This window comes from Lepidochelys kempii, chromosome 9, assembly GCF_965140265.1.
Source record: "Lepidochelys kempii isolate rLepKem1 chromosome 9, rLepKem1.hap2, whole genome shotgun sequence".
NCBI lineage: Eukaryota > Metazoa > Chordata > Testudines > Cheloniidae > Lepidochelys > Lepidochelys kempii.
The window spans coordinates 80,489,480-80,514,653 of NC_133264.1; the positions used below are offsets into that span (position 1 = coordinate 80,489,480).

General features: G+C 44.3%; 1 protein-coding gene across 10 annotated transcripts in view; it reads right to left on the reverse strand.

Moving 5' to 3' along the window:
• Positions 1–25,174, reverse strand: part of C9H8orf48 (chromosome 9 C8orf48 homolog) — a 230,685-nt gene that overhangs the window by 200,628 nt on the left and 4,883 nt on the right. For all 10 annotated transcript variants that reach the window (XR_012160954.1, XR_012160955.1, XR_012160959.1 and 7 more), the window contains exons 3-4: positions 18,258–18,526; positions 15,138–15,263 (exon numbers count right to left, since the gene is read on the reverse strand). Coding sequence is in view for 4 of the 10 variants with exons in the window: in XM_073361037.1 (XP_073217138.1) it covers positions 15,138–15,263; positions 18,258–18,471 (340 nt within the window). In the remaining 6 variants the exon portion in view is untranslated. The remainder of the gene's footprint in view (positions 1–15,137; positions 15,264–18,257; positions 18,527–25,174) is intronic.

Here is a 25,174-nt window from a genome sequence, read left to right on the forward strand (position 1 = left end):
ATGTTTGGCTAAGGGTAGTAATGGGAACAGGGACACAGGTGTAAGGCTCTGTGGTGTCAGAGCTGGGAAGGAGGATACTAAGGAAGGAAACTGGAATCATGCTTGCTGGAAGTTCACCCCAATAAACATCGAATTGTTTGCACCTTTGGACTTCGGGTATTGTTGCTCTCTGTTCATGCGAGAAGGACCAGGGAAGTAAGTGGGTGAAGGAATAAGCCCCCTAACATCTACAACATACCGTGAGGGATCACAGGCCTCAAACCCAAGCCCACAGGCAGCCCTCAGGCCAGGACGGCCACCCAGCAGCTCACCTGAGTAATTAGGGAAGGGTCCAGGGAAGGACTAGCTCATAGAGGGCCCCGTCTCCAAATCTCCTGCTTGGGGGAAACATCCAGCCCCCCCGACTGGCTAAGGAGTACTATATAAACCAGGAAGTAACAACAGGAAATTGTCTGCACAAGAGGAACCTTTGGCTGGCTGTGATGTTGGACGCTTCCTGCTTACCTGTCTCCTGAGCCCTCCATTCTTATCTGCTCCTGTTTCCTGCTTCCCTGCATGCTCCTGGTTCCTGTCCTCCCATTCCAGACCCCCACCTACTCCCAGTTCCTGCTGTCCTGTACTACTCCAGGCCGGGGCACCAAACATAACTGTGGGCCCCCATTGGGGAAATAAGACGTGATGGGGGGCGGGCTGCAGAGTGAGGGGTCGGTTGGGGGCAATGAAGCGCTGCGCAGCGGAAGTGGCCCCACTTAGCCCAGCACAAGGGCACTGTTTACAAACCCACAATTGCTAGACGTACACTAGCCCGCCCAGTCCTGCGCTGCCAGCGTGCCCCTTCCACACTGCCCCCCTGCCCAGTGCCCTGCCCTTATGCCCAGCACCCCCTCACCCAGAGACTTCCCCCACAGATTCCTATGCCCAGCGCCCCTTCTCCCAGAGACCTCCCCCACAGATCCCTATGCTCAATGCCCCCGGACCCGCTATGCCCAGCACCCCCTGCCCAGAGACCCCTCCCGCTGACCTTCCACCACAGCTGCACAGCACCCTTCACACCATACCCCTGCCCAGCTCCCCCACCCACAGATACTGTCCAGCACCCCCTTCACAGTCTCACCATCACAGCTGTACAGAGCCCCATATTCCTGAGGGAATTCTGCATCAAATTCTGTGCATAATATTTTAAAATTCTGCAATTTTTTTACTTTTTTTTTTTTTTACAATAAATAAATGTGGAAGCTCCACCATGGCAGTGGGGAGCACAGACCACTGGCTGCATGGAGGTGGGAGAATACCCTGCAGCCTCCCCCGCCCCCCTGGGACAGGGACTTTGGCAGTGAGGCTGAATCTGACCCTGACACCGCACTAAGGCCATGCCTGCCACAGAAACACCCTGGGGCCCTACCCCTTTTGCGCCAGGCACACCAGATGTGGGCAGGGAGGCTCAGCCTGGCAGCAGGATCCAAGTGCAAAGGGACTTAGTGTGGGGGGATCTAGATGGGGGTAAGAGGGTTCTGTGTGGGGCAGTCTGGGTGCAGGCATCTCTGTGGGGGATTTGGATGCAGAGGGAAATTCCCGGTGCAGGGGCAATGGGAATCTGCGGGGGGACCAAGTGAGAGTGGTTGGAGCTCAGCGGTGGGGGGGGCTATTTGGGGGGAAATCCAGGTGTAGGTGGTTGGGGCTCAGTGGGGAGGGTGTTGAGGGGCTCATCAGGGTGGTACAGATGCAGGGGAGGTAGGGCTTGTCAGGGTGAGGGTTTGATGGCCTGCTTAACGGGGAGTGCCAGCTGCTGCCAAGAGGATCCACATGCTCGGCCCCCATTTCCCCTATCCCCTTCTCTTCCCCATCCCATGCCCCTTCCCCATCACTCCATCTCCTCCCCGTCCCATCCCATCCCCTTCCTTCTCCCCTGCCTCCACTTCCTCCATCCCCTTCTTTTCCCCATCCCATGCCCCTTCCCCATCACTCCATCTCCTCCCCATCCCACCCCCTTCCTTCCCCACTGCCTCTTTCCCCCTGCCCCCACTTCCCCCAACCCCTTCTCTTCCCCATCCCATGGCCCTTCACCATCACTCCATCTCCTCCCCATCCCATCCCACCCCCTTCCTTCTCCCCTGCCTCTTCCCCCATCCCCTTCTCTATCCCATGCCCCTTCCCCACCGCTCCATCTCCTCCCCAGGCTTGGGGGGCAGGGGGGAAACCGTCCCCCAGCACGAGCGGGCTGAGGCCGGGCTGCTCCACTTCCTGCCGCCCGGTGATTGCCTGGTGGGCCCGACCCCACACTCACAGGGCGGCGGGAAGTGGAGTGACCCGGCCCCAACCCGCTCCACTCTGTTCCTCTGGCTCCCAGCCTTGGGACTGGAGGGCAAGGGGGAACCGCCCCCCAGCACTCACTGGTGGTGTGGCTGGGAGCCAGCGGAGCAGAGCGGGCTGGGGCCAGGTCGCTCCACTTCCCACCGCCCAGTGAGTGCAGGGCATGCCTGACCCCGCTGCAGTCCCCCGGGCCATTGCTCAGGGGAAGGGCTGGAATGGGGGCGGGGCTGGGGCAGAGCAGGGGTGGAATGGGGGCAGGGCTGGGGGCTTTGGGAAAGAGGTGGGGCAGTGGCGGAGCAGGGGTGGGGGCAGCTTTCCTGGTTGGCTCAACTGGCCAGGGGATCGGGCTGGCCGGGGCCCCTTCTGTTCCCTTCTGACTCTGGGCCTGGCGCCATGGTAAACCTGGTACTGCTCCAGGCCCCTGCTCCTCTGCCTTATCCCGACGCTGTCTCTGGCTCTGACCCCTGGCTTGGCACCTGACTCCGACTCTGACCTTTGGCTTGGTACCTGACTCTGTCTTTGGTTTTGACCCTCTGCTCTGACCATTAGGCCTGACCCACACATTCCCCGGTCATTGCACATACTTTCTTTAACACATGTTAGTAAGGAACTGAAATTTTTTTACAGAATCCCAAATCAATAACAGATAGTATGTTCAGACTTAAAAATTACAAATTAACACAGCCGAAAGCAAAACAGTTGAAAACTCAGCTCTTCCTTTGCTAACAGCATCATAAGCACCAAACACACCATAAGGAATTACAGCTCTTTCAGCCACTTTTGGAATTAATTCTACCATCACCTGATGGCAAGAGAAAAACAGAATCCTGAATGAAGTTTCTGAAAAGTAAAAAGTTCTTCGGGTCACTTTTAAGCAACTTCTCCCAAAGTCTATGTATATAGTCTTTAATTCTCAGTCAAGCACAGAAATTATAGGAAGATAGGAAATACCATGCCCGATCAGGTCCCCCTAATCTGGTGTTCTGTCTGCCAATATCAAATGATTAACAGGAAACTGCAAGTTTAAGGTTGATTTTGAGCCCACATGCTTATGGCTTAAGTCACTCAACCAAATTCTGGTCATAATCCTCAGAATTGCTGTAGGTGGTCAGCACCTCTCAGGCTCAAGCTCCCTAGAAAGGGTTTCTTTTCCAAACCTAGTTCCTTTTAAAATCAAGTGAGAGGTAACTTCACAGAACCTCTGAGGATCGGAGCAATAGAGGACTTTCTCAGGCAGGGCTTAGAGACAGAAACACAGCCCATACACTTTTGAACATTTATTCCCTGTCCTAGGAATACATCTACATCTTCTTTGCCAATATCTATTTACCTACTAAACTGCATGGGTAAGGGGGAGTCTTCTTTTTTCTTTGTCTTTTTTTATGGGCATGTAAAATATATATTTTCATCATCATGTTAAGGCTGGGTAAAAAGATTCTGTGCATAGGCTGTTAAATATGCACCACTTTGCGAGGCTGCCCTAAAAACTTTCACATTCCTCTTAGAAGCAATATTCTAGGTGGGAGGTGGTGCATAGAATCATTGTCAAGCAATGACTAAAATGATGGCCTGCATGAATGTATATGGCTCATTTGAATTAAAATGGAATTAAATGTATCTTTTTCAATTAAATGGCCTTCCATATGCCAGCTCTGTTGTAGCACTTTACCAAGTTATATATTAAATTTTAATAAAGTAAAATATAGGTGTTCAATCCACATCTCACCCCATTTTAAAACCAGCCTAACTTCATTAACTTAAATGGCATTACATCTGATTTGCATCAGCACATGTTAGTTCAGACTATGCAAACACATCAGCTGCCATGAACCCAGCAAAAGCTCATGCTCACCTGTGGATTTTTAGAACCCTGTAGCAGCAAGATCCAATGGTTGGAAGTTGAAGCTAGACAAATATAGATGGAAATAAGGCATAATCTTTTAACAGTCAGGGTAATTAACCACTGGAACATTTACCAAGGATTGTGGTGGGTTCTCTATCACTGGGTATTTTTAAATCAAGACAATGTTGTTCTAGATGATAGGATCTAGTTCAAAAAGGAATTATTTTGAGGATATTCTGTGGCCTGCACCATGCAGGAGGTCAGACTAGAGATGATCACAATGGTCCCTTCTGGATGTGGAAAATATGAATCTGGAAATAAGAATCGAATGTATTGTGAGAAAGAAGGTTGGCAAGAGTAGTGAGACTGTCCCTTATTCCTTTAAATAAGCAATGGGATCTTTGACTCTTAGATGCACAATGTATCGTAAGTCACTGATTTAATGTCTCAGCAGACACAATCAACGTCAGACTATTTTTTAAAAATTAACAGTTGGAGAACCTTGGACTCAAATTTTACTGAAACAAGAGGCAGCTAATAAAAAGGAATGAGTGAAGTTATACAAATTGTAAATTTGTAAAACCTGGTCTTCCATACCATTGTATATTGTTATTAATCTCTAATCCTTTCAGACCCCTACATGTATGTACAGTATTTGCCTGTCTTTCACATGCTAAGAAAGGGCATACACAGAGTGTTTGGTTTTAATACAATTTTTTTCTCTGTCTTTTCTCTCTTCTTTCCATCTTTGGGCTAGACATGCTTGAATGCTCACTCTCCATTTGTGGTGGCAGACGTAAATGTCACTGTGTATCTCTCTACAGACAATCCTTGACAGTGCTGATTACTGTTCCAGAAACATGCTTCACTGACGCTTGGTTTCCCAGAACCCTGCATGTTGGGTCATCCCCAAGTCCTTATTTTCAGGGGCTCGGAGAAGGGCATCAAAATAGAACTGTATTTTACATACTTCATAAGATCATAAAACATTGAACATTAGGGAATTCAAGCCCAACAAACTGAATCACCCAGCCGCTCTCATTATAATGGCATTGAACACACACCAAGTAGATAAGCAAGTCGCTGTGTTTATATTTTAAACCCTGCTTTGTGGTTTATAACTCACTGACCTACATGGTTTTTGCTTTTCACATGGAAGTGCACTTAGAAAAAACAGTTTGAATGTTATATAAGTGAAAATAAAATAAAAGGAAATGTATAGTTTTCCAGTGTTTGATTTATTTTGCACTTTTTGTCATTCAAATCAGACTTTGATTTAATACTAGAAACTTGGCAAGCATTTTGTTGTTATTTTGTTCTACTAATTTCTGGTATTTTAAAAAGAGAAACTGTAAAATGGGTAAAGGAAAATTAATTGTGAAAAGCAGCACCCATGCTTGAATGATAAGTGCTGTTCAGAAGGATTTTAACTCTGCATATCAAGATAGATTTTCAAAATTTTCTAAATATGTAGACAGTTCAGATATGGATTAACAGGCTGCATGCCTAATAGACAAAAAAGGAGTTCACAATATTTGTGTATAGTATATAATACAGAGCAGCTACAGGCTAGCTTGTAAATCAGGTTACTATTATTAAATATAGGTATTTGATCATTTGGAGCCACATCTGGTAAGGAGTGAATGCCTCCTGCCTGGTTAAGTTAAGGCTGATGTCAACAGGAATTGAGGGCACTCAGCACCTTGCAGGATCAAGGTCTTCCAGATGAGACATTACAAAGGTATTTATCTTTGCTTTATTGGCTCTCTGTGGACATTAACGCTTTAGTAGCACTTTTCTTAAGGGTGAGGGTTTATAGATTCATAGATTCTAAGACCAAAAGGGACAACTGTGATCATCTAGTCTGACCTCCATTATAGCAAAGGCCATAAAAGTTCCTCATTTTCCTTTACAGCCCATGGTTGTGCACTAGAAGTTTACCTCAGAGGCGGACAGATTTCAGTGGCATTGTACATATTTGTGAAGTGTCTTAGGATCTGTTTGGAGGAAAGGTGCCATATATTATTATCTTACCTAACAACAGTAAAATTGTTGAGCAAACTAATAAGAGGCAGATTAAAAGAGAAGACTGGCTCTGTGTTCTTAATTAGGTCAATTGTGTGCAGCTATTGCAGGGAACTCAAATGTATATATATCCCTCGTGTTTCAGGGAACAAACTGTCCATGTTGGAAGGGGTAGGGTGAGTCTGGTCAAGAAGCAGATCCTTGAAATCATATTGCACAATCAAGAACATTATGAGAGGGACGCCTCTCCCTTCCTCTGAGTGTCAACTGTAAGCCAAAGCCGTACAAAAATCTTGCAATTCAAACGGGAATAGACAGAATTCTTGCCCTGACCTTTCCCACACAGGGGAGCAGGTTGCTGGGGGCTCATGCAGTAATTATATACACACACACCCCACATGTTGCAGAACTGTAATCCATGGTGCTGGAGGTTTTGGAGAGGACAGGGGGTCCAGGTATGCAGCCACTGGATTTTGCCTATGTGTGATCTACTCTGTCCAAACTCTCCCTTCTCCAGTGCAGGCTGCTGCCATGCCACAGCTTCTGCGGGGGGGGAGGGTTCCATCACCAAAACCTGCCTCTTGAATCCCCTCCTATGACAAGCCTGTTTACTTAGGTTTGACATCAGAACCAGAATATCAGCCAGAGGCAATGTACCTGACTAGTTCACTCTGGCGTGACACTTCATATGTTTCTATGTATTCCATAACCCTTCATGTATTTGTCAGATCTAAGTACAACAGAATGGGTCAGCCTTAACTATTCTGCATTGTCTTGCTTTTCTTGAGAGCACAGAGAGGACAGGAAGCAGGGATGAGTTGTTACAGCAAAGGCAAAGTCCAAAGGTCTGGGATCTCTTTTTGGCACTACTTTAGGTTTGTTGTGTGACCTTGGAAAGTCATTCAGTCTCTTTGTGCTTTAGTTCCTCTCTCTGTAGAATGGGAGCTAATACCCACCCACCACTCAGAGATGCTGTGATGTTTAATTCATTAATGCATGTTACATGCTGAGAGGTCCTCACATGAAAGAGGCTATCAACCAGCACAAGATGATCACTGTTTGCCTCTCAACCTTACAGCTCCTTAAAGCCTAGTTGGGTAGTGTGTTAAATATGTCAATAGTTACTGTCTTTGGGCATGTGGAAACCTGTGCACACAAAAATGAAAAACTAGATCTATTCAGCGGACAGGGCTATATGAGGCCAGGTTAAAAAAAATCCTCAGATGCACAGAAATAGGTCTCTCCGTTCTCCGCTATGCACATACAAAAACACGTATACCTCACTGACAATAGAAGTTTACATGTACTCACTGCTTGTATCTCGACTAGCCTTTTTTACTCTAAAATTTCCCTGTGTTGCTACCACTGGTGCAGCTCCCTCCACACCAGTGATGCTGGAAGTGCTAGTGTTGATGTGTATTTTAACCACCATGTCATCAAACTCCGTTCAGAACAGTTCTAGACAGCCCAGCGGCTAAAATGGATGTATTAGACCTCTCGCTGTTGCTTCAACTGATGCAGTGGTACCATATGGGAGAAATTTTAAGAGAAAAAGCTTAGCGTAGACGAGCCCACAGAGGTGACATTAGACTTCTAAATTAAGCACTTGTCTAAACGTTTTTATTAAATTCTCCCAGTTGAAGTTTCAGAAATACAGATGTCTGCAATTTAGGAATTGTTGCTTTTCGTGGTAAATTTTATAGTTAACGTTAGTCATTTTTTATAGGTCTATGACATCTTCTTATGTATAATTAGCATACAGACATTTCTGAAGTGCATCTACTCAATAAAACAGGCTAAGGAGATAGGAAGGAAAGAATAATAAAGAGAGAAGAGTTCTTGTTTTCTTAAAGCAAATATACCAGTTTTATCTGGAACCTGAAAGAAGGAAAACTACAACTTAAAACATAAAAGATTATTCCAGGGTATTCCCATAGGTAGGCATGTGATTTATTCATATCTAACAATGTCACTGGTAAGATCTGGAAAATTTTTGCTGCACTACCAGAAGAGTAATATTTCAGTGTGTATACTGAGAGAATTTCACTAAGTTTACTGATGGGACATTAATTATACAGCAGTGTAGTACTAGATGAGCTCATCTTCAATTATGTAAAAAAACAATTAAGAAGTAATCAAGATAGTCTCCAAGTAGATAGAACAATAAGAGGCTCTCACGGCTACAGACTATAGCATTTATTAACTCCAAGAGGAATAGACATTTTTAGACCACAGCATATGAAACTCTTTCTCCCCCCTCGCTCTCGCCTCCTTTCATTTTTTCCCTTCACTGCACCGGTAATAATATAGTTATGGATGCAAAGGATTAAACCATGAGGGGAAAAAAATCAAAGGCGAAAGATTTCCTTAATGCTATATCATTGTTTATCACTCCTTAAATGAGCGCAAATTAGTGGGCTCAGCAGTATAAAGATCTTTCTAAATGAGAAAATTATATTATTCTGACGTATTTTAAAAACAGTGGTCTTAGAGGGATTCCCCAGATAAATCCTCAGTGCCTCTCCCCTACTGATGATATATGATCCACAAACCTGAGTCTGTATTTGTGAGTGTCTTTCGCAGGGTAGATACACCACGTCACACACCCTTCCCCTCAGGATAGGACCTGGCGAGGGCCCTCCCTCTTCATCCTCTCCTCCCACCAGGGAGAAAAAGTGTTCATTAGCATGGGCCCTGCCTGGATGATGTAGTACACTGAACTCTTAGGGTTGGAGGGAGAGGTGCCACCGCATAAACTGGGCATTCGTGTCCTACATGGTGTTGATCCACCGGAGGGGTGCATGGTCCGTAATGAGGCGAAAGGGGCTCCCTATCAGATAATACCTCAGGGCCTTGAATGCCCACTTCACCGCCCAGGCCTCGCTCTCGATTATTGAATATTTAGTCTCCCAGGAGAACAGTCTCTGGCTTAGGCAGAGCATGGGATGTTCTTTCCCATCCAGCTCCTGTGACTGTACTGCCCCAACTCTGACTTCTGAGGTGTCCGTCTGGAGGATGAAGGGTTTGAAAGTCCAGATAAAATAGGAATGGTTCCTGCATACCAGTTGTGGGGCTGCAGCAGTCAATCCATCAGCCATTGGAATGTGGCTGCGGCCCCATGCAGTCCGAACAGCATGGCAACGAATTGGTATAAGCTGAACGATGTAGGGAAGGCCATCTTCTTTCAGGATGTCGGGGTCAGAGGGCGAGAATCCCTTGGTCAAGCCTAGTGTCGATAAAAATTTTGCGCTTCCCAGCCATTCCAGCAGTTCATCTATCTATGGAATCAGGTAGACATTGAAACATGAGATGGCATTGACCCTTCTGAAGTCTATACAGAACCTCACTGTCCCGCAAGGCTTTCACTCTGAGACTCTTCCATGACTCCCAGGGCAAGCATCACCTCAGGCTCCTTCTAGACCACTTCCCACATCTTTTGGGAAGTAGACGGTGGTGGTCTCAGACCTTCTGCCCTATGCTGGTGACTATATGATGGCTGGTTACATCCGTCTGCCTGGGGGAGATGACAACATGGTGGTGAAGGCCTGGGCCAGCTGTTGTAATTGTAGCTGTTGCTCCGGTCAAGGTCTTTCCCAATACAGCGGCCCCAAATTGGGTTTGGGAGGGTAAGGGGTGATCAGCAGGCCTTCATACACTTTCAGGAGCTTAACATGATATGTCCGGAGATCCCTTCGTTATCTCAGTAGCCAGATCTCTTAATCCACCGGTCCCACCCTCTGAACTACTTCAAATAATCTCTGCTACTTGGCAAGTAACTTGGACACTGACAATGGCAATAAGAGTAGGACCCTGTTCCGGGACTCAGAGGTCCACAGCTTGGTCCCCCGATTGTACTTGACTTCTTGGGTTCATTGTGCCTGAAGTAAATTCTCCTGTGCAAACCCTTGAGCCTCTGGAGACATTCCTAAACCTATAAGATATAGGGGATCGACCCCATGACCCTGGACTTCTCCCATGCTCTCAGAACAGGTCCAGGATTCCCCTGGGCTGTCTCCCATAAAGGAGAACAAATGAGGAGAATTCCGTAGAAGCTTGGGGGACCTCACGCACCGCAAATAACAGCGTGGGCAGCAGCCTGTCCCATTTCCAAAGGTCGTCATCCACAAACTTCTTGAGCATGACCTTCAGGGTTCTGTTGATCCTCTCTACCAGGCCACTGGTTTGTGGGTGGTACACCACTTTGAAGGTTCAGATGTTTGATAGGCAGCACAATTCTGCCATCATTTTAGACAACACATTTGTTTCCCGGTCTGTTAGTATCTCCCAGGGAATCCAAACCTTGGTAAAGATCTTGTGGACCTCAGCAACTATGGTGGGGGCTGTGGTCGCATATAGTGGGACAGCCTCGGGTACCAGGTCACATAATCAACAACTACAAGTATGTAACAGAACTCTGAACTACTCTTCTCCAAGGATCCCACCAAGTCCAGGCCGATTCTCTCAAAGGCATTGCGACCACTGGTAGTGGGATCAGGGGTGCCCTCAGTATTCCCCTCAGGCCGGCTTGCTGACACTATGGGCATGAGGCACAAAAGTCTCATACCTCCCTGTGCATGCCGGGCCAGAATCGAAGTGCCATTGTGACAGGGGCCAGAAAGGGTTAATCAACTTGCACGCTAATTGATCCAGATTCAACCTTTAGAGACATATTGACAGATGTTTGTGGTTTTGTGTGTTTACATATATATTGTTAGAATGTAATCAAATAGTTCCTGTCTATCGCTGTATTCTCTTAATTCAGAGATAAAAAGAAGATATTAACATTTAAATGACATTAACATTTGAAGTATATAGCAAACCACCTGCAAATGGCAGAGATAGGCAATTGCCTTATGTTAATCCATGTAGCTAATTACTGGTGATGCTTAGGAAATAGAAGGTTATTTCAAAAGCCTATTGTTCACCCAAGCACTGCATGGGTCAAGAGGATGCCCGGAATATGTATAAAGGGCTCTGGGACCTGATCCTTTCATCTCACATCTGCTTAAGCTTCATTAACAGGAAGTTTGAGTCATAAGACTGAGGTCTCCAGTCCCATCTGGACAACCCTGAAATTGAATATTTGGACATTGAACTATAACCTGATGAACTAATTCTAAAAAGGACTCTTAGCCATTCTAAAGCTCACCATATCTGCTCAGTAACTAACCTAAGGATTGTATTAATGTCTGCATGTATAATGATCTTTTAACCAATATTCTCTCTCTCTTCTTTTTTTAATCAATTTTTGTTTAGTTAATAAGAATTGGCTGTAAGCGTGTATTTGGGTAAGATCTGAAATATTCATTAACCTTGGAGGTAATATGTCCGATCCTTTGGGATTGGTAGAACTTTTTATATGATGAACAAGATTTTCAATAATCCTCATCATATTAGACTTGGCTGTCTAGATGGAAGCCCAAGGCTGGGTTGCTTTAAGGGAACTGTGTTTTGGCTTCTGTGCAACCAGTAAGGTACTGTAAAAGCTGTTTTGGTAAATCCAAGTATTAGAATAACCACCAGTTTTGGGGATTGTCTGTCCCATTCTTTACAGTTTGCCCTAATTGAACAATCTCAGTGTGGCTTCCCTGGAACCCTAGTCACAGCCCCGCATTGCAAGGTCTTTTCTCACCCCACGTGCCCAGCCCAGGGCACCGAATGGGCCAGCCGTAACAGAACTTGTCGGAATCTCCAGAGGACCAGCAATTATTACAGGTCCTCTTGTGTTTGAGGGTCCTTGGTCAGCCAGTAAAGATGGTCGTTATGGACCCCAAAATGTGTCCCCTGGGGTAGCCGTTGGTGTATGCCCCCCTCCTCTTCAGGGTCTGTGACGTGTTTCGAGGCCTGACTTAGGGTTAGGTCTTCCCTCTTCTCCCTTAGGAAGTCCCTATCAACTGCCAAGCATTCCTGTTCAGCTTCATCCAATGTCTTGGTTTTGGTGGGGCATCATACTGGTGTTTCTGACCAGTTCAGGGGACCTTCATTCAGGTCCCTCAGGGCCCAGAAGTCCCCTCTTTGCTGGCCTAGGGCTCCCTTCCCCTAGATTTGGTTTTCCCACTCACGCAGGACTTCTCTGAACCATGCCAGCCATGTCCCAGGATCACTGGGTACACCAGTGCTGGAGCTAAGCCAACCCAGCATACTTCACCATGGCACCCTGCATCAAGGCACACCCTGGCGGTCGGGCATGGTGGTACATCCCCGTGGATGCACTGCAGGTGGACAGGAGCCCCCAGCGGGTCCGGAGACTTCACCAGGTTAGTCCAGATCAGTATTTGACTGCACTCTGAATTGATGAGGGCTGTCACCGGGGTGCTGTTCACCCATACAGGGACCAGGAGTTTGGATGAGCCCCTTTTCTGGACCTGGTGGCCTGCCACCCACACCTGGCCATGGCTGCAGTCCATAAAACAACAATCACACCGGAAGTGCCCCTCTTGACCACACTCATAGCATCAGCTTTTGGGTATTCCCATGCCCGGGTCGGGTCTCAGTACCCCAAGTCCACCTGATGGGACTCTTTCTCAAAGAAGGGTGGATGTATAGTTCGGCTCCCGCTGTGAGCTGGTTGGCAGCAGCCCACGTTGTTCTGGGGCCTCTCCATTTGGGGCCTATGCGTCCCTCTCTTGGCGGTCTGGCCCCTGCCCCTCCGACTTCCCTTGTTTAGGGTTCTGCTGTTTGCCTTCAGCGGTCAGATAGTCCTCCATCAAAGATACCACCTTTGCAAGGTTTGCCAGGTGGTGACATTGCACCCACTCTTTTCCCCCGGTGGGGAGGATCTGGGTGAATTGTTCCCAAGGCTACCGCCTCCGCCACTTGGGCCCTAGTCAACCTAGTAACCCGCCAAGAAGTCCCCTGCTTCTGGTCCTGCCAGGGCAAGTCTAGGCAGCCTGGTCAGTTGCAACAGCGTCACCATCTGTTGAACCAGGCTCTCCTTCCACGCCTGGTGTTGGGCGGCCAGCTCCCAGACCAGCTGCTGTTGCTGCTCCTGATGCTGGGCCATCTGGAACTGTTGCTGGGTGACTATCTGCTGGGCCTGCTGCTGTTGTTCTTGGGCCACTTGCTGCTGCTGCTGGCTCTCCAGCATCCACTTCAGGAGCTTCTCTGTCTCCATATCAGCCATGAGGGTTTTGTCACCTGTTCCTCCTTATCCGGACCTTTTAGTAGGTCCCTATCGTTGCCAGCATTCTACACCAAGTGTCATAGGGTAGATACACACCATCACACTGTCTTATATGGCATTCCTGAGCTTTGTACTAGAACAGTCAGAGCTGCAGACTGGAAGTCAGGAATTCACAACTCTGTGGCTATTGACCAAATGCTTAAGAGTGATTTTAAAAGGATTTTGGCCTTGTGGCCCCTTAATGCCTCCCCCCCCGTTTTTGTAATTTTGTTCTGGGGTGTTTTTTTGGTTCTTTAAGGTGAATAAAGAGGGTTTAAAAAGGGTTGGGGACCCAGATACCATAGGACTTCACTTTGCAGAGATCCGATTGCTGGATCAGGGACTTAGGGATGACCCACAAAACTTCTGAGTTCGTTCACTCAAGAAAATCCATTTTTACTTCAATTGTTGTTGGCAAAGTCCTTGTTTCATCCTTTTTTTAAAATTCAAAAACAGTGCCTCTGACCAGTATTCCCTCTAATTTTTCCCACCCATGTGCGGAATGAATTCTGTTATGTACAGCAATATGGAGGTGATGTGCGACATATCACCGTCACATCAGTGCACATAACAAAATTCACGTGGTGGGGGTGGAGCCAAGGGTTTTGGAGTGTGGGAGGGGGCTCGGAGTGTGGGAGGGGGCTCAGGGCTGGGGCAGAGGTTTGGGGTGCAGGGGTGTGAGGGCTCCGGCTGGGGGTGCAGGCTCTGGGATGGGGATGAGGATGAGGGGCTCAGGGCTGGGGCAGAGGGTTGGGTGCAGGAGGTGAGGGCTCTGGCTGAGGTTGTGGGCTCTGGGGTGGGGCTGGGGATGAGGGGCTTGGGGTGCAGGAGGGTGCTCTGGGACTACAGAGGGGTGAAAGCACTCCCCCCAACCCTTTCTGCCAGCAGCAGCACCTGGTCTGGTCTGGAGAGGAGAGGCGCCTCTCCCCAGCATGGCAGCTCCAGGTCTGGGGTTGCAGGATAGGTGCCCCTCCCCCAGGCTGCAGCATAGTTGGAGCCAGGGGGCCGCTCCGGCTGTGGCAGGTTGGGGGCTGGGCGAGGGGCACCCCTCCCTTGGCAGGTCCCCGGGCGGGTTCCCTGAGCGCCTGCACAGTGCTTAATATTCTGCTGTGCAGCCGTGCAGCTTACAGGGAACTTAGGCTCTGACCTCCATAGAAAAATCTGAGAGGGACTTAAACACCTTTCCCTGAAGAGAGCACACTTGTAGGCATGCCAAACACATACAAATAGCATTCCTCTCTCTCTATTTATATAATACTTCATTGTCTTGGTTAAAGCCGTTATGTTGTTCATTTTAAAGCAAGAACACTGCTGCCTCCTGTAGTGCAGGAGAGGAATAAAAACATCACAGATTAGGAGCAGCTAATAACCATTGCAGGGGTGGGGGGAAATGTACATCTCATTAAACAAAATGTAACGGAAACAAATTTTTTGAAAAAAATAAAAACAAAAAAATTCTAACCCGATCTATAGCTGCTGGTTAAAAAAATGCATTAGAATTTTGAAGGTTGTTTTTTTTTAACTAAAATTGAAATTTTGTCAAATCTCAATTTAAAAAAGTCATGCAGCTCTAGTGACTAATGTGCCTGGGGGGTCTCTGATATTACTATTTCACAGATAAATTTATACAAGATGCAGAAGGCAAAGAGGTGTCTCTAAAACATAAACTTACAGGAGGAATGAAAGAAAAAATGTGGGTTTTTTTCATTTATTGGACAGGACTTGAAAATATACATGCTAAAATATTAAAAATTCAGGTTTAAAAAGCAATGATTTTAATACAGATTTTGAACTCACCTGTATGTGTTTTGATGATAGATTTGCCTTGCTTAGTGTTATCTTCTTTATTTTTGAGACGGCTGATCCATTTTCCAGTCAACTCTTTTTCTATATTTGCAGACTCTGACAACTCAGACTGATCACCTATAAAAATAAGTTAGCTTAGAATAATGCATTGCTGAAAGAACAGAAGTGAGACAAAGTAAAACCAAATGGAGAAGTCAAAGAAATCTCTGCCTGGATGTTACTGAATTTCACTCTGTGAAATGGAACACTACCTAAATGTAAGAAAAGAAACTCAAAGCCACAGGAACATATGAAGGAAATCTGTGGATTTTCACCTTCAAAAATTACCTAATTTCTATTACAGACTATTAAGAACATCTTAAATTTTTCTTCTCTAAATACATCAGAAAAATCTGGTATAGGATATGCAAAGAGAAACTTTCAGAGACTGAAACTTAGGGCCAAATCTGCAGAATGCTGAGCAGCTTCTGCAGCGTACTGAGTTCCCTTAAATACTACTGTTTTCAATGGGACCTGATGGTGATTTCAGTAGAGTTACAACACTTGAGAATCTGACTCAGCAGGCCCTCCCTCCGCTACATGGAAAACATTGCAAACTAACCCTGCTTTAAAGTCTTGTCTACACTACAGACTTACACTGGAAAATCCACACCCCTATTCAATGCAGTTATACCGACCTAATCCCTGGTGTAGACAGCCCTATGTCGGAGGTAGAGCTTCTCCCATCAACACAGCTATCAGCTCTTGGGGAGGTGGATTAACTGTGTCAATGGGAGAGCTCTCTCTCGTCAGTGCAGAGAGTCTTCATTAAAGCACTACAATGGCGCAGCTGTGCCAATGCAGCAGTTTAAGCGTAGACCTGCCCTAAAACATGTATACCGCACAGCTGAAAACTGTCAAATCTTGCATATTTTCCCCCCTCTTTAACAAGTATTCTTTAAAAGAAAAGGCTGTCTCACTTTTTATATGTATTCCTTTAACCAGTCAATTTCTGCCATATTTTACTTTTGTGTGCTGGATGATGATTCCTCTAGATATGCTGTTCTGGCTGTATAAAGAGTACTTTAAAAAAAACCTTCTGCAGAAAAAGAAATAGTTTATTAAAATGTATACACTATGAAAACAGAGATCCAGAACCAAGTCACTAAATGTAACATATTAGACAATTCACTTAAATTCCACTGTATCTGGTCCCAAGGCTGGTTGAAAAAGGACGAGGAATGGTGTCAGGCTGGCAGCTGGCTGTAAAACTGCCAAATAAATCAATTAAATGAGTCCTTAATATGCCCCATATGAACTAGGGCATTTCCCAGATGGAAGGACTAGAAGAGCTGACCCTAAACATATGGAACTAAGGCTAGAAGAAGACGACACTTACATAACGTGGCATAAACAAGTCACCAAAGCAAACATTATCTCATTACGCAGATCTTTGACACATTGATCTATAAGGCTAAATTCTGCCCTTGGGTGCACGATATCCATTTAAGAGATGTGAATCCAAGGGCAATAATTGGCCTATAGTAAGGAGCTTTCATGCCTAAATAATTTTTATGCTGGATCCTTAACTGTAGCAGTGCAAATTACTTTTGTAAAGAGAAAGGTCAAACGTATTGTTGGGTCAGGGAGGGAAGGAAAGACACTAAGGGTACGTCTATACTGCAATAACAAACCCGTAGTCAAAAAAAAACCCAAGTCTCAGAGCCCGGATCAACTGACTCAAGTTTACAGGGCTAAAAACTGTAGTGTAGATGGTCGGGCTTGGGTTGGAGCCTGGGCTCTGAGACTCACCCTCTCTAGGGGTTTCAAAGCCCAGGCTCTAACCTCAGCCCCAGCTTGTACGTCTACACTTCAATTTTTAGCCTTGCAGCCTGCGTCCCCCAAGCCCAAGCCAGCTGACCCACGCCAGCCATGGCTGTGCCCTGGATCTTTTATTGCAGTGTAGACGTACCTTAAGGAGCACTAGGATAAAAGGCATATGTTAGCTAATGTTTTAAACTCACACACTTTAAAATTCTAGTTCAGACAGGGTTAACGATATTTTAACATTTGTTAGCCGGACAAGGTGAACCCAAAGTGGGAGGCTGGGTTATGACATAAATAACTACAAGTTAAAAAGCAACTTACTCTGTCTATATTAGTTTTTAAAAGATGTTAGTTAAACCACTTTAGCTAACACATTTTTTAAAAAAATTATTTATCTTAGAGTGGACAAACCCTTACACCAAGAGAATGTGACAGGTTTAAAAATAGCAGCTGATCAATGGCTTGAAGTCATCATTGTATCTCCAAGACTAAACAAAAGGGTAGAAAAGGAGACTGCAAGAGGATGGGGAACACTACCAAAATGTCAAAGAGGGAAGACACCCCTATTAGCTCAGTTGTTTTATCCCCCTCCCTCTGCTTCTTTTACCCTTACCTGCTGTAGGTTTGTTAATGTTACATATAGTTTTAGAGTGACAAGGTAGATGAGGTAATATATTTTATTGGACTAACTTCTCATGGTGGAAGAGAGAAGCTTTCGAGCTACACAGAGCTCTTCTCTAGATCAGACCTGAAGAAGAGTTCTGTAAAGTTCGAAAGCTTCTCTGCTCCACCACCAGAAATTGGTCCAATAAAATATATTATCTCAACCACCCTGTCTCTCTCATATCCTAGGACCAACATGGTTACAACAACAGTACATTTTCAGGTCTTCCTCCAGTCTACTTTTAAGTGTCCCTAGTGATGGAGCTTCCATAATTCTCTTGGGAAACTATTTTACAGTCTAGCTATTTTTCTGATACGGAAATTCAGTCAAGGTATCTTTAAGACTGATTTATCCTACCAATAATACTCCAGCACACAGAAAGATTGAATAAGGGCTTCCATACCTAAACAACCAATTTGGTACATTATACCTCCTCATATACACCTTGATTAAGTCTTGTTTCAGCAAAATTTACAGATCTGGCTGAGGAAGCCAATGTTTTGAAGCTTCTGTTGCTGTGCACAGCAAGAAAATTGGATGTAATTTTAATTTTTTAATTTTATTTTTCCTGATCTGAGCCCTTCTGTGTAATTTCAAAATTGAATGGAGGACTGACTCAAATGCACAGAAACCTTGCATACCTTCATCATCCTGGCTTGCTGACTGCCTTGCGCTTTCAGATATATCTGACACAGCAGCAGGCCACTCCAACTCCACTGTGGAATAATAAGATTCAAACGGTTCACTCTCATATTGCCTGCAGGCTTCCTCCTCCTCCTCCTCCTCACTGAAGGATTCAAATGTATCCTCAGAATAATCTGAAAGAGTAGTGCTGTAACTCTGGCCTGAGTCCATGTACTCCTCTTCAAAGCACTGAGTATTCAATCCGGATGGTCACCAAAGTGGAATACTAAAAATAATAATAATAAGAAAAACCCATAACAGATTTGGTAACACATGGCTCTTAGAAAGATTCAACTGGACTACTGGTCTGTAAATCATCTGTGCAATTTACTCAGTCAAGTTACAAATAGTTGTTACAGCCTTCTCTGTGTGTGTGTGCGTGCACAAGGTATAGTTCAGTCTCAAAATATGAGTCTGAAATAGTTATTTCAGGAATTTGCAATATATCAAAATTTAAGTGATTTTATTTTAACATCATTGCAGATGTACATTACCCTTTAACCTACTACTGCAGATAAGTACAGCTCATTACTTTAGCCATAACTGTACAAAATGTGGCTTATCGCTGTAGTTGCTCACAAAAGATTAAACTATATACTTGAAGTCTATTGGTATCAAAACTACCATAAGAAAATGCCATTTAATTTCTAAAAATGTGCAGAACCAGACAATTTGTCAAATTAGCTAGATTTCTATTTTTAATACTTTTCACAGGCATCTGAATAGACTTAGGCCAAATTATGAATTCCTTACTTAGGCAAAATTCCCACTGAAATCAATAGACATTTTGCCTGAGTAGAAACAGAAAACCACATTTTACCAACCTTACTCATAGAAGCGCTATTCCTGGAGTAATGTATTACTCAATGTAAACAAGGTTGTAGCCCTAAGTAAGAAATTCAGGCTATCACCCTTTATGATGACTGCCTTCTCTAGCATAATTTATGATAGTTTAGCTTTCATAACAGGACTTTAAAAAGAAACCATGCAACCGTGGTATTAAGAATTAATGTTAAGAATTTACACTAAATTGTGGGTAATATTTTTTCATATGAATATGAAAAAGTGACCAAGAAATTGAAATTATGTTGCTGTGTGAATTTTTCTCCCTCTCACTGGCCACTCAGAAATACAAAGCTTCCTTGGACTACTCAGCTTTATGTTTTGAAAATCAGAAAGAAAACATTAAAGACATCAACTGCTTGACACACTCAAACTAACTCTTGATACACTCAAATTAATGGGGATTTATTCCAGATCTGAAAAAAGAAAATGAACAAACAGAAAAACTAACCCAAAAACCCAAACTGCAGGAAGAAAACAATACTCACATACATAATTGGTCATTGATACATTTTAAAGTATCAAATGTGCTTACTTTATCCTCTTTCATTAGGATTATGTATTTACCATCATTTCCTCTATTCTAATCATGGAAACGCTCTGCTCAATTTAGGTACTGTTATAGCATAGCAAACAGGGAATTAGAAGCAGCCTGATCAGAGTATTTTTATGCCTACAAATGTCTCCACATGATAAAGTACTTACAGGTACTCTTCCTTCCCTAGTCTTTAATTTAGGTTGTTTAATAAAATATTAATCCCACATTTCTTGAGCAATAAAAATTGCCATCCATTCTAGATCCAATTTACATTTCTTGTTCATTCATGTAAAACAGATCAGTTCCAAACTTCAAATGGCCAAGTCAAATAAAAAAAAAAGGCAAATCTCTATTTAAATACAGCTCAAACTCTTATTGAAAAAAAGATTATAATTTAACAAAACAATTGTTCCTTGGAGAGAAAGTCATTATTTTTCTTTATCTGAGGCTAAAGGTTCTGAAGACAGGTACTCCCATGTTAAAATGATTTATTCTGTGAACAAAGTCTTTATAATGATGGCAACATTTGAAAACAGATTCACAAAAAATAACTCCTGTAAAGGAAGAATGCTGGAATGAATGACTAAGGCCCTAATCCTGCAAATTTGCAGGTGCTTAAATGTTAAGCATGAGTAGTCTCACGGAGTACCCAAAATATATACTGGAGCAAAGATTTTCATGAATAAGGAAATAGTGGGTAGGTCACTATCCTAGTGGAAGAGGATAAAATAAGCAAGATCAAGTTTTTAAAATGTATCCTTGACCAATTATGTATATAAGTGCTGTTTTCTTTTGACACTTTTTTTTTTTTAAGTCACCAGGACTATTCAGGTGCTTAAATTTATGCACTAGCATTGGTATTTACAGGATCAGGGCCTACACTTAAACTCTACACTACATACAAACATTAAGTTGGTACAATAAGAGAGCAAAACACGGATACACAACTAACACAGTGACACACAGCTAATTAGAATGCTTCAGTTTGCAGTACGTACATAAGGTGAAATCCTGGATCCATTAAAGCCAATAGGAGTTTTGCCACTGACTGTAACTGTGACAGGATTTCACCCATATTATTTAACTTTGCATTCAGACACACATGTAACTGCCATCTTTGACCTCAATGGAAATTTTCCCTGCATAAGGACTGCAGGATCAGACCCCACGTAATCAATAGCTCACTCTTTTTTCCCATTGACAATTATAAAACTAAAGTGATCTTAGTAAACCCTGCTGAATACATACCCTCCCAATGCCATAAAGCAAAAGTCTGCAACATAGAGATTTAATTTCCAAATTATGTGTTGCATTCAATATTCTAAGTATACTCCTAAACTTCAGCTAACATTGAACAGAAATACAAAGGGCTTGATCTTGTTCTCACTGAAGCTAATGGCAAAACTCCCACTGAGTTCCATAGCAGAGGATCAGGGCAAAAAAAAAAAAAGGATATATTATAGTTGGCTGAATGGTGTGACACATTAATCTCAACCTCGTCTAGATACAGGCATTTGTAATTTCTAAACAGAAATATATTTGTAAATCCATCTTATATGGGTCATGTTGCAAGCCTATGGGTACAAGATCAGAGACTTAATACCTCTCTAAAAGTGTCTCTGTCAATGTTATCATGTACCTTGAACAGTTTATGTAAAAAAAAAACAAAAAAACAAACTTATCGGAACGGTGTATTGATAACATCACCTATGGCATTTTGTTTGAGACAAGCTGGATAATAATCTTTGTGATGTAAATCCTCTAGGATTCTTTCATCTGTCCTCAATCCTAAGTATACAGTTACAACATACATAAGAAAGTATCTGACCTGATACCAAGTCACATCCAGGTATTAGCTAATATCATCAGCTTGCCAAAGTAAACATATACGAGTCTACCTCGACTCATAGACTTTAAGGTCAGAAGGGACCATTATGATCATCTAGTCTGACCTCCTGCACAACGCAGGCCACAGAATCTCACCCACCCACTCCTGTAATAAACCCCAACCCATGTCTAACTACTGAAGTCCTCAAATCATGGTTTAAAGACTTCAAGGTGTAGAGAATCCTCTAGCAAGTGACTCATGCCCCACACTCCAGAGGAAGGCGAAAAACCCCCAGGGCCTCTGCCAATCTGCCCTGGAGGAAAATTCCTTCCAGACCCCAAATATGGTGATCAGCTAAACCAGGAATCGGCAACCTTTGGCATGCGGCCCGCCTGGGTAAGCCCCCTGGAGGGCCGGGACGGTTTGTTTACCTGCCACATCCACAGGTTCAGCCGATCGCGGCTCCCACTGGCCGTGGTTCGCCGCTCCAGGCCAATGGGGGCTGCGGGAAGCCATGGCCAGCACATCCCTCAGCCTGCACTGCTTCCCGCAGCCCCCATTGGCCTGGAACAAACCACAGCCACTGGGAGGCGCAATCGGCTGACCCTGTGGACACGGCAGGTAAACAAATTGGCCCAGCCCGCCAGGGGGCTTACCCGGTGGGTCATGTGCCAAAGGTTGCCGATCCCTGAGCTAAACCCTGAGCATGTGGGCAAGACTCACCAGCCAGACACCCAGGAAAGAATTTTCTGTAGTACCTAATTAAACAAACCCTACATATCACTAAGGGCCAATTTCTGCCACTTGGGAACACACTGACTTCAATGGCATTGCACTGGTTTATGGTATGTGTCCCTGAATGATGATCTGATCAATAATAGCTGCTGCTCCTGTTCCCCCATACTTCAGAACACAAATGTCCACCTCCTGCAGCCATGTCTGTCATTATTTCTACTGTCAAATCTGAATGAGCTAATAATGCAAAAATAGTTCTAAACCCATAGACAATAAATTCCTGAGATACTATCCCCAAACATTATTTTAGCAGTCAAAACAGTTCTTATATTAGCTCAATATGGGACTCTTGAAAGTTCATATGGCAAGAAATATCTTTCCCTAAACTCTAAATGTTGTTTTAATTTTGCTGAAATATTTTGTTTGCTTCCTTTTAAAATTAAAAATCAACAGAGAAGTAGTATGATCTAGGTGTGGGGATTTGTCGGACTTAACCATGGGTCTACAGGGCTTCGGGGGGCAGTGCTTCCACCTGCTAACAGGCAGACTCAGCAATGCTACTGTCAATGCACCATACATCCAGGGAAGTACCACCAATGGTAGAGATAACTGGCAGCTCCTCCTGTCACCTCTGATTCGCCCAGATCTACTATTTAGGCCTGGAGAGAATACCAAGAAACAGTCTGTGCATCAAGGCAAATCTCTGATCTGCTACTGAAATAGATCCCCTTGTTCCTACCTCCTCAGTCAGCTCTCTGATTCCTGGCTATTTGACTCTGGCTGGACACTGGGCTATGATTCCTGGCTATTGACTCCAACTGGACCCTTGGCTCTGGATCCTGGTTACTGATTCTGGCTTGACCCCTCAGGCTTGACAGCCTATGGCTCTAACCATTGGACATGATTTCCCATGCCGTGGCTCCTGACAGTAGGTCCCAATCCACAAACCCTGGATTTACATGCCTAAATTTGAGGTCCCACTTTTAGGTCTTAGTCCCACTTTTAAGGTCTACTGCAATCCACAAAACTCTTGCCAAACTTTGAAGGTGCCTAAATTCACTCAACACCTAAGTTTCTCTCTCTGGACATGCATGCTGCTGCATTGCTCTTGGTGTCTGGATGCCTATCTCCTGCCTAAGCCCCAGAGAAATCCACTAACTGGGGAAGTAAGGATTTGAAGAGGGATTTCCTCTTAGGTGAATACTCTAACCACTGACTATATGGTATTCTGATGTGGGGACTCCCTCAATCTCTCCTATTGACACTGTTCCAATGTCTCTAAAGAAAGAGAGACTGGAGAAGGGGGATTAGGGACTGGACTTTGGTCTCCCATTTCCCATTTGGCTGCCCTCACTTCTAGGCTACAGAGTCAATCTCTCTCTGCTCCAGTGACTGTTCCACTGTAGATAAATACTTTAATAGTCATTAGACCAGAGAGAAAGAAAGTGAGAATGCCTCTGGGTATGGCTACACTGCAATAAAAAACTCAAGGCATCGCAGCCCAGAACTAGGGTCAATTGACTGGAGCTGCAGGCTAAAAATAGCAGTATAGACATTTGGGCTCAGATTGGAACTCAGGCTCTGAAACGCTACCCTCTCATGGGGTTTCAGAGCCAAGGCTCCAACCAGAGTCCTTTGTGCCCAAGTCAACTGACCCAGGCTCTGAGACACGGTGCCGCAGATATTTTTATTGCAGTGTAGACGTATCCTCTGTAGCCTGGTGAGCAGGAAGCCAAGGCACCTAACTCAAGCTTTGTGGATCACAGTGCTGTCCCTGGATTTGTGCTGGAAATGGCCCACCTTGATTATCATACACATTGTAAGGAGAGTGGTCACTTTAAATAAGCTATTACCAGCAGGAGAGTGGGTTTGTGTGTGTGTGGGGGGGGGTTGAGAAAACCTGGATTTGTGCTGGAAATGGCCCAACTTGATTATCATACACATTGTAAGGAGAGTGATCACTTTAGATAAGCTATTACCAGCAGAAGAGCGGGGTGGGGGGAGGTATTTTTTCATGCTTTGTGTGTATAAAAAGATCTTCTACACTTTCCACAGCATGCATCCAATGAAGTGAGCTGTAGCTCACGAAAGCTTATGCTCAAATAAATTGGTTAGTCTCTAAGGTGCCACAAGTACTCCTTTTCTTAGTGCTGTTTCTGTGAGTTTCTAGCTTTTAGGCACCAAGATGCTGAGTGCTACATTGCCTAAGTCCCATTGTGGGCCCTAGTGTCTAGAGTAGGAGTTCTATTTGCAGTTCTGTATGCTCGACTCACTGTAAGCTTGGTAAAAGCCAGAATTTCTAAGGCATCTAAGCACATAAAGATGCAGTGGGATTTTTAGAAGTGCCAAAGCAACGTAGGCACCAAACTAGTATTAATTTCCACTGATGTTAGATACTTAATCTTCTTAGGTGCTTTTGAAAATCCCACTTAGGCACTTAATTGGGTATTAAAGCACCTAAATACTTTTGAATGTATGGCCTTTATGGGCAGATTTTCAAAGATGCTCTATTTCAACTCCAACTAACTTTGACAGAAACTGCCAGTATTCAGCACCTCTGAAATTAAGCCCTAGGCTTTGGCCTGCCTATCTGTAAAATATCACATATGGAGGTTGTGAGGCTCAATTTAGGATGGTTTGTAATGAATTAAGCTTTAAGAGCTACTTATGGAAGTGCAAATTAGTGTTTCACAGCCTATTATCTACTGGATCTGTTAGTGGCTGCCATAATGATGAATAGGTTATGAAGGCAATAGGATAGGGTCTCAATGTCAGATTGTAAAAGGGTTTCTATTTTGCTTTTAGGCTGGTCCAACAATCAAAAGAACTTTCTGATCTAAACGTCTAATACACATTAATGTAATTCTTCTGCTTGTTACCGCAGCATTAATGCAGGATTGAAACTGGTTATTGAGTTCAAGACCACGGGA